This window comes from Malus domestica, chromosome 16 (genome assembly GCF_042453785.1).
Source record: "Malus domestica chromosome 16, GDT2T_hap1".
NCBI classification, from domain to species: domain Eukaryota; kingdom Viridiplantae; phylum Streptophyta; class Magnoliopsida; order Rosales; family Rosaceae; genus Malus; species Malus domestica.
Window position 1 is genome coordinate 16,465,220 of NC_091676.1, and position 10,279 is coordinate 16,475,498.

At 41.5% G+C, this 10,279-nt stretch overlaps 1 protein-coding gene across 1 annotated transcript; it reads left to right on the top strand.

Annotated features, from left to right (window-relative positions):
- Window positions 1-2,905: 2,905 nt before the first annotated feature.
- On the top strand, window positions 2,906-3,734 carry LOC114822131 (uncharacterized). Its single transcript, XM_029096249.2, has one exon. The coding sequence runs from the start codon at window positions 3,036-3,038 to the stop codon at window positions 3,594-3,596; it is 561 nt and encodes a 186-aa protein (XP_028952082.2). The 5' UTR covers window positions 2,906-3,035; the 3' UTR covers window positions 3,597-3,734.
- The last annotated feature ends 6,545 nt before the right edge of the window (window positions 3,735-10,279 follow it).

Here is a 10,279-nt window from a genome sequence, read left to right on the forward strand (position 1 = left end):
GGCTTTTAACTAATTACAAAGCATTCCTTGATTTAAGGAGATTTACATCAAGGAGTCACCTAAAGTCCCTGAAACCCTAGTTTCAAGGAGCAGCAGCATGTTGCTGCAGGAAGGGTAGCGATAAGACTTTCTGCTACTGAAAACTAGGGTGGCTGAAGTAAACTTTAGGGGTTACCTTGCTATGATCTTTCGTTCAAGAGTGAGGCTAAGCCCACCCCCTCCCTCCTAGTGTAAATAATATCGTTTCTTTTCAAAAGTTAAAAATAGGGTAGGAGTTGGAGTTGTAATCAAATTGGTAAAGTTATTTCATACGTTTTAATCAATGGTAAAGTTATTTTCATATATACAAGTGGTCATCTACCACAGTGGTGGAGAGGAATGTTGTCCTTACACCAATGCGTGGATTCGAACCCCGTTTGCTTTATAATCTAATATGTAATCTAACAAATATATCGCTTGACAAAAAAAAAAAAAAAAAAAAACAGAAGAAGTTATTTTCATATATTAACTATACTATTCTTTCACATAGGGTTAATTACAGTAACATCCCCTGAAGTTTAATGTATTTTCACAAAACTCCCCCACGTTTGAAACATTACACTAATACCCCCACATTTACTTTCACATAACCCTTGTTGGTCAAAAAGTCATATTAATAGGCCAAATCTACCCTTACAATTACTTACAAACAAAATGAAAAAAAAAAAACCTTTATAAATAAAAAATAAAAGAAATCAAATTAAAAATTAATAAAACATTAAAACAAGCAAAAAAATTTGACAGAATCTCACATCTTCTCCTCCTCCATCTTCTTCACCCTTGAATCCAAACATTTAACTTCCCTTAGTTTTTTCACTGCGGACCCACAATTCCCAACTACCCTTTCCCCAACTCATTTCCAGCAACACCCTTAGTTCGTATGTGCTGATTTAGGGTTCTGGAACGCTTCGTATATATATGATACAAGAAAAGAATAAAACTACTGTAATGAGGAGTCAACTCACGCCAATAAAAATTATACACAAATCAAATGTAGAAAACATGAGAAGATTTCAGAAAATCAACGGAGATGGATTCAAAGAGTCGAATACAAGCAATTTGTTGTGCAGTTGAAGATCAAGAAAATGCATCTAGAGAGAAGATGATGAGGTTGAAGCTCAAGAAAATGCAGCCAGAGAGAAGATGATGAGGGACAAATAATAATGTTCTTGTTTTAGACAAACGATAATGTTAATGAGTTTATTTGTTAAATGTTAGGAGGTAGCGGGACCGGTAGGGATCGAATCCGTACTAAAATATACATGTCTACTATTATTTTTCATCATTGCGGTAGATCGTTGTATGTTTATTTATAAGATTAAAATCTTTTAATGTAATGTTTAATTTGATTTGACTGTTCTATTTATTTATAAAATCTCCTTTTTAGTATTTAAGTAATTAATTATAAGGATATATTTGTCCTATTAGTAAGACTTTTTAACCAAAATGAGTTATATGAATGAAAATTAAAACGTCATGCAATGTTAGTGTAATGTTTCAAACGTGAGAGGATTTTATGAAAACACGGTAAACCTCAGGGAGTGTTTCTGTAATTAACCCATTCTTTCACTCAAATTTGACTTTTTGTAAATTAAAATAATTTGAAATATAAAATTTTAAAAAATAAGTTCATTGCCTTATATTTCATAGGAATTTTACTATCATCAATCGTACGATGACAATTCTTTCTCCAAAACACATGATCAATTAGCCCAGTTGCACTAGGGTACCGTTTGATACGTAAACGAGACGAAATGGGATAGAATGTGACATAACGGAGTTATGTGCTACGTTTGGTATGCATAGGCCGGAATAGGACAATTGTTTTTTTCAACGTTTGGTACACAGAACGGAATGAAACAAAAAGATTAAATGACTAGTGTACCCATGTTCGTTGTTTTTTTTTTTTTTTAAACAAATGATATTATCTACACTTAAAGGTTGAAAAGTGGACTAAGTCTGGGCTAACTGTGAGCAAGTCCAAAACGACGACCATGACCCTGTCGTCAAATGGCGACAAAGAAGGAGGTGAAAGAGATGATGCCAATAGAGAGGGAAGTCCAATGAAAGTTGGTATTTGGTTATTACGGCGAGATGGGACCAGTGAGTGGATTCTGTAGCAGGTGAGATGACGCTGCCATGGTTTCGACAGAAAAGAAGAGGAGGCATTAGATCAGCATATATGGGATCGACGGAGGAGGGGATATAGGTGGGATCGACGGAGGAGGGATTAGTTCAGCATATTTGGAGGATCCTGAGATCCGGGAATCTTGTGATCGTGTTCATTTATCATATATCATGCGGTTAGTTTTTGTTAGATATTATTTATATTTAATTTTAAATTTTAAATTTTAAATGATTTCTGACTCCACAATGTATGATGAACGGACACGATCACAGAATCCTTAGAATTCTCAGGAAAAGGATTCGGCAAGGATCCCTTTCCTATTTGGAGGGTAGAATTATTGCAAAAGAGAAGGGATAATTTGTCCAATGAAGTTCTAATTTTGTGTTCCACATGGTGGAACAAGTTTGTTCCACGGGAGGAGAGTGTGGAACAAAAGATTGGACCAAATCTGTTTCAAGAACAATGCGTGCCATGCTATTTTGTCACGCTAACTATGGGACGAACTACTTTCGTCCCACTGCATTCCATCCCATCCTACATAACACAATAATAACAAAAATGTCTTCTTCACAGACGAGCAATCACCCAGAGGGGCCCCAACTTTGTGTAGCCACTTGCCTAGTGGTGCCTTGTTACTTGGTCAACCAAGGCGGCCACAAGTACCCGTACTATTTGTGGCAGTTTGTCCAATTCTTGCTCACTACTCAAAGTTAATTGACTAACGCAAGGAACCCAGCTGGACCCTCTTCCATTTAATCCAACATTATCTCCAAGCAACTTCTTGTGCCCTCACTTTCTATGCAGGCTAAACCCCAGATGCTCTTCAGACAATACTCAAAAGTGAATAAATATATTGAGAATTGTTCATATGGAGGGAAGTTCTGCGATGTCAAATGGAAGAGAAGGCACTGAAATTGACCTGTCCAAGATAACACTGAGGCCGTTGGATCTCGCGGATATTGATGATTTCATGGTATGGGGCACAGATGAGAAAGTCACAGTTTTCTGCACTTGGGAACCCTATACTTCCAAAGAAGAAGCCCTAAACTTTATCAAGGATGTTGTCGTCCCACACCCCTGGTTTAGAGCAATCTGCCTTGACAACAGGCCAATCGGTGCCATTTCAGTAACCGCTTTCCCGGGCAATAATCGGTGCAGAGGTGAACTTGGATATGTTTTGGGGTCCAAGTACTGGGGCAAAGGGATTGCATCCCAGGCTGTGAAATTGGTGGCTGATACAATATTCAAAGAGTGGACACATTTGGATAGACTTGAAGCTCTTGTTGATGTGGACAATGTGGGATCGCAAAGGTTACTTGAGAAGGTGGGCTTTCAGAGAGAAGGTGTGCTGAGAAAATATTGTATGTTGAAGGGAAGGAGTAGGGACATGGTGATTTTCAGTCTTCTCTCTACGGATTGGCAAACTTGATGTATTTGTACCAAGTAAAAGTAATAGGACAATTATGAATGTTCTATCTGATATGTACTTATGATTTTAATTGGTAAAAATGTAATGGTATTTCATGAATCCACCTTTTATATTATAATGATAATGTTTGTGTCTTCACTCCTCCCACTTATGATTTAACAAATCTTTATCGTTCGAACATCATAATCAGAACAATTTATTCTCTTTATCATCCTTTAATGATTACGTAGGAAAAAAATTATTCAATTCGAGATTGTTTAGTCATCCATATGTCTTAAACCAATTAACAGTTTTAGTAACAAACAACATCATCATGATGAACCGTCAATTTGTTTTATGCATATGAATGATTAAAAAATTTTCAAATTGAATAATTTTTGCAAATATGATTTTTAGATAATGATGAAAAGAATGAACAGTTCTGATTTTTATGTCTGGACAGTAAAGATTCATTAATCGTAAGTGGGGAAACACAAACATATATTATTCTTTAATGATTAATTAAGAGGCTTTATTTGGTCTTCTTCGCCTAATTTCTCTAGGCAAAACCCAGACCCAGACCGTTGAGGAAGATCATGATGGCCTTCTTCAGGGATTTGATCTTCTCGGTGTCGTTTTCTTCAAGGGTTTCCTTGATCTCAGGGAAGCAGTGTGAAGTTATTGAAGTGAGAGCTCTCTCTCTCTCCTATGCAAACATAAAGACTGCGAACGTGACACAGAGTATGCATTCCAATGTGACAATTTCTGAGGCTAATGGAAAGAGCTTGCAGGAGAACCTTGAGAGTGAAAGCCTCTATCAGAGACCCTGTTCGTCGCAGGAATCTCCTGGCGGACGAGCACACAGCTCCCCTGGGAGAATGGCGTCGGTTGAGGGTATCTGTCGTACTTCTGCTTTCTTCTCGGGCTCGCTCGTGCAAGCCTTTGTCGGGCAGATCTTGGTCGGGCAAGACACACTTCGGGCAAGGCTCGTCGGGCAGTTCTGAAAGAGAAGAACAGAGTTAATTTGAAAGGGTGCCTTTGTGGGGCCTTAGGTGTAGGCCTTAAGGCTCACAATCAAGATTAACTTTGTCGTGCTCAGGCGTGCCACTGCCATCTTCAGTATGGCAGATGTTGAATGGGTGTTAAGCTTTGATTAAATATGTATACGCCCAAGAAACCAAGTTAGATATAACAGGTGCCTTTGTGGGGCCTTAGGTATAGGCCTTGAGGCTTCCTGTCAAACTAAACTAGCACTTGGATGTATCATATTTGGTCTTTTATGGTTGCCAGAGTCTTATTACTATTATACCTTTGATTATCTGAATCCAAGAGATAGGACGAACCCAAATGAGTGCATTTGTCGGGCCTTAGGTATAGGCCTTGAGGCTTCCCATCAGAGTTAATCCTTATACTCGGACCAACTAGACCGCAACATGAAATGAAGCTAAATAGATGCCTTCGTGGGGCCTTAGGTGTAGGCCTTGAGGCTTTCTATCAGAATCAAGATATAATAGCAACAAAACGGAGAAATAGATTGATTACTTGCGCCCCAAGTAACTTCGGACTTCTCGCTTATCAGGGATTGTCGTGGATGGGTTGAGTCCACATAGAGTTCTTTTTTTATGCCTTGAGGCCAAGGACTTTACTGATCTTTAAATTACATGCCCGCGGGCTTAAGACTTAGATCTGATTTGAACTCTGACGCGATTCAGATCGGATTCAAGTGCTGAAGATTCATTTTCATTATGACTTTGCTAGAAATAACTTGTATATAACTGGGAATATATATATAACATGTTATTGTGCTTTTAAAAGAAAGAAAAGACAAAGACAGAGCAAAGATAGTCGGGTAAGTTTGAACCTTATCGGCCAAGGCTGAACTTCTTACAAAATCTATCTTTGTGGCTCTGTCAAAGGTCTGAAAGCTTTTAGAGGGGTTGACGGGGGAGAAGAGGATACAAAATGAATCGATACCACCATGAACAAGGTAGCAGAGCTATTACAGGGGTTTGGGAAGGTTTATCCCGAATGGGATGAAAGCTTGTGCTGACTACAGCTTCGTTGAAGGCAAATCTGGCTTGAGCAGAGTTTTGGCTTTTGTTTGTTTGATTGAGTGTCCTTAATTCTGTCTTCTCTTCCTCCTTTTATAGACGCCTTCAGCTTGGGTTCCTGTAGCAATAGCGGTGCCCGAATGCGGTTTGGTGATGACTCACTAGCTTTTTTACATGAATGCCACCAATAAAGTACTTTATTGGGCTATGTATTGACTGAATAGCCTACCTCCTGTGGTCTTTGAGCAGGTAAGCAGGTGGCCTTTGTAACTTGTGCCCAGCCGAAAGCCTCTTTCCTGCCTCCTAAGTTTTCCTCTGGGCCTTGGGTTTGGGCCGACTTTCTCTCTGGCCCAAAGTTCAGATTTTATCCCAAACAGTGCCCCCTTCAATTGATGTTAAGGTTGGGATTCCAAGCGCCAATATTAATTGAAAGAGACCCCTGCTTTAAACCCTTAGAACTCTTAGAACCCTTGTGAGTGAACGTCTCTATTCTCTGTGTTTCGTAAAAAGAAAACCTTCTCTGACACAACAAAACTTCCTAATTCTTCCATCATTTCTTTCTCGTTGTCCGACGAGGTTGCATCTTTACCGTTCTCCTTGTTTTTCTTCCCCACGGCCTTCATTAAATGGCCTCAGGATCCGGCCAAACCCTACCTTCCTACGAGTCTGGTGAAGGAATTGCCACTCTACGCCGTCTGCTCAACGGGCTGCATCGTCCGCGGGCAGGTCTGCATTCTGAACTCTTCTTTGAGATGCATGGGGTTCAATCTTTGGGTCCTGCCTGGATTTCTCGGGTTCCCTCAGTAGTAGAAAGTAATATGCCTAGGGGAAACTGGTTTACCCCAAATCCTTATTTGGCCGACTCGGGCATTTCTTCTTCTAAGTGGTCTTTTCATCGTCGAGGCTTTCCCTTGATGAATGATCTTGCCTGGGCCCAGTGGATTGACGAATTGGAACCTTCCTTTAAGCAGAAATGGATGAGTAACGGCATCTACGAACTGATTATGCTTTCGAAGATTTCAATTACCCCTAAGCCCGAATTACTTGCTTCTGCCCTCCTCTTTTGGAATACGGGCACAAACACCTTCGATTTCCGTATGGGTCCCATGTCTCCCACCATTCTTGATATGGCCCAAGTCTTCGGGTTGAGGCCATCGGGCAGGGTGATAGATGTTACTCAAGATTGGATTCCATCTTCTACCACCGGGGGCTCAAGTTCTTCCACCTACTTCCTTCCTCTTAGCTATAACTCAGTTACTTTCAAAAGTTATGGGACCTCCTTTAAAGGATTCATCCCTTTTGTCAAGAAGAACTTCGGGGCAGGCTCCCCTCAAGCCAACAAAGATCAAGAGCATATGTACTTTCTTCTTTACTGGCTTAACAAGCACGTCTTCCCCAACAAATCCAAGGGGGTACGGGTAGAATGGATCCCCTTGGTAGAGGTTCTTCACAATTTTGATGACGTTGCCACAGGTTCATTCCTTCTCTCCCATCTCTATCACCTTCTTTTTGACATGACCCGGGATGAGCCCTTTGAGACCAATTTGAACGGCCCCATCTGGATTATACAGATTTGGCTACAATGGTATTTTCCAGAATTTCGGGCTATCAATCTAGAGTTTCCAGAGGGTGTGGCTCCTGCCCGAATCCTGGCTGAAGCTCCTCCTGTAGATCATTCCACCTTTGCATGCTTCTACTTTTTCCGAGTCTGCAGGACTCGGTCAGACTTGGAATGGGGTGCATCGGTCTTGAGGAGATATCCTTGGTTTTCTGACCAAGCCTTCCAAGATGCCCCTGGTGAGGATGCTGCTCCCTTCTGCAGGGAAAAGTTTATCAGCTGTATTCAGCCAAGAGACTTGGCCTGGGTGGTCCGGGGAAATCGGTATGATCGAGGCTTGGAGGTGTATCATCCTAACTTCTGCAGCAGACAGTTAGGATTTAGGCAATCCATACCTGTCCCATTCTTCGACTCTATCCATTGTGGCACTTCATTTCGGTTACAGACTCCTTCTGAAGCAATATTTCGAGCTGCCCGCCGTAGCTTGGACGTGATGAGCCAAGCAGCCCGACATTCCGTTGTTCTTAATTTCGAATGTACCTCGCTGTTTTCCTCTTGGTGGGAGGAAATGTGGACTAGAAAATACGGAGGAGATTTGAAAGTGAACCACGATCGTATTTTCAGCCAGCTTTCTCTTAAATCATATCCTAGCTCGGGCGAGCTTGCAAATTGGAAAGATATGATCCAAGAGAAAAACCGATTACTCCTAATAGGTGACTTTCTTCCCATCCGATTTTGCTTTCCTTGTTGTTTACTTTCCTCACTCTTACCTGTTTCTGCAGCTTCAGTTGATACTGAATCCGAAGCCATCGAATCAGAGAATGATTCTGCTGATGCCGCAGTTCTTCATGGTGCTGCAGCAGAAGCTGAAAGGCGGGAAGTCGGGGAAGGGACAGACGTCTCAGAATCTCTTGGGGATTCAGGAGCTGAAGAAACAATTAAAGGAATAGCCAAAGATACGACCAAAGCATCTAAACGAAAGAGGGTGGCCATAACTAAAACCACAATCTCTGATCCGGTACTTCCTTCAGCAACCACACAACCAATTCTTACCCGAAAGAGTAAGCGGGCAAGAGTCACCGTGCCTTCTAAACCAGCAGCCCTATCTGCTCCTGTTTCTGAATCGGGTAAAGAGACAGAACAATCTTCCAGTGAGTCTCTCCTCTTCTGGATCAAATGGCTACCATTCTCCCTTATCTGATTATCCCTTTATCACTCAACAGGACCTCAAGCTTCTAAAAGGTCAACCCTTGCTTCTAAGAAGGAATCACGAAGGGCTGCTACGCTTAAAGAGGTATGACTTCTATCTTTATACTTTCTTATTTTCAAACCTTTCTGAATTTTGAATAATTTGGCTTAGGCTACAAGGAAAGAAAGTCTTTCTCCGCAACCTGCCCTAGATGCAACCCTTTCTTTTAAATTTATCCTTCCACAGGAATCACGTTGCATTTTGTAGATGAGGATGATACTTTGGTGAGTTACTCTTTCTTTTCATTTCAACTTTGCACATTGCTACCCAAGTAACTCCTATCCATGTTCTTTGCAGCCATCTTCGGGATATGAACCTCTTTCCCTGTCAGTGGCCTTGGATAAAGAGCCCATAGTTCCTGAGATCCCTGTAGCTTTAGACACAACTATTTCGCAGGCGCTTACTCGCCAGACGGTCGATGAACCTCCTTCTCCTCAAGATCAACCTCAGGTGCTGGAATATTTTCTTTTTGTTTCTTCCTCTGATGACTTTTTGCTGATCATCACTACTTTCTTTGGATACAACCAGGATGTAGGCACAGATTCAGGCACCACTTTCCCATCTGTCGCTGGTGGTGAAAAATCTTCACCTCGACATGGAGTTAGTGCATTCTCTGGTGAAACCCCGGGATTAAGTCAGGTAACTTTCTTCTCTCCAAAGCCTCTTTTGTTTTGACTTGTGTATAATTCATCTTGTCCTGATCCTGAAGTTTTGTAGCGAGCTTCCCTGAAAGAAACTTCCCCTCCTCCAATGGCCCGTAACCCAAGGTGCTTTCAACCTCCTTCTTCCTCTGGAGATGTTGACACCTCCCTGTCTAGAGATGAACCGATTGAACAAACAGAAATTGCCCCTTCCATAGGCATTATCTCACCAGAAGAAACTGTTATGCCGGACCCTTCTCCTTCCTCCTCTGATCCTGCCAAGTTGCCCAAACTCTTCGAAGCACTCGGGCGACTTGAGACGCGGTTGAAGTCTTCAAAGCAGGCTTCAACAAAATCTATGTCTTCGGAGCAGCAACAAATCTTTCAAACATGGGCAAAGAAAGAATTCACTGCATCATTTAGCCTCAAGGCTCTCTGTGACCTCGAGCGAGTTATTACTGAGTTCTTTAAAAACGATCGCTTATCCAAGCCTCAGTATGATTCTTTCCTTTCTTTCTTTGAAAACTTGAGGGCCCTCAGGGAGCAACATCAGAGAGCAGACCGGCTGGCTAACCGGGCAAAATGCTTCATAGAGAGAGAATCGAGCGCCTCTACCCAAGTTAGTCGGCTGATGGAAGAGAGTATGCAGACCAAAGAACGGATTGAAGTTGTTTCTTTTGAAATTCAGAAGTTGGAGAGACAACTGATGATCCTTAAGGCGGAGCAAACAACTCTTCTGGATAACCTTGAGCAACAAATCGAAGGGGTGGAAAAAGCGACTTCAGAGTTAGAGCAAACTAAGTCTGAACTTGTAAACAGCCATACTGTCTTGGCTGAACCAAATAGAATTTTTACCATTATGCGAACATACCATTCTAGAATAATCACCTTATGTGAAGATGTAAAGTTTTTGGAATAGAATTACTTTGTAATCTCTTTTTGTTTTAGAATGGATATGTAGCATTCCTCCTGTTCTGCTCCATTTGGATAGGCATCAGGCAATTCTATGCCCCCTTGCCTACCTGCTTTTCTCCTCCATCTTTATTGTTGGCAATCTTAGCCCCTGCTCCCGGGTCCTTTCAATGGCATTTTATTCTGTTGATAACCCCGACTCCTTGAAAACGAGGTCGATCATGCTAATAGGAGCTTCGGGGAAAGGGTTAGTATCCACCAACATACTAGCCTGAGGTGAATCGAGTAGTAAC

Bases quoted from the DNA above. Each gene is read 5' to 3' on its own strand.
- LOC114822131 (XM_029096249.2), top strand. From the start codon at position 3,036: ATGGAGGGAAGTTCTGCGATGTCAAATGGAAGAGAAGGCACTGAAATT.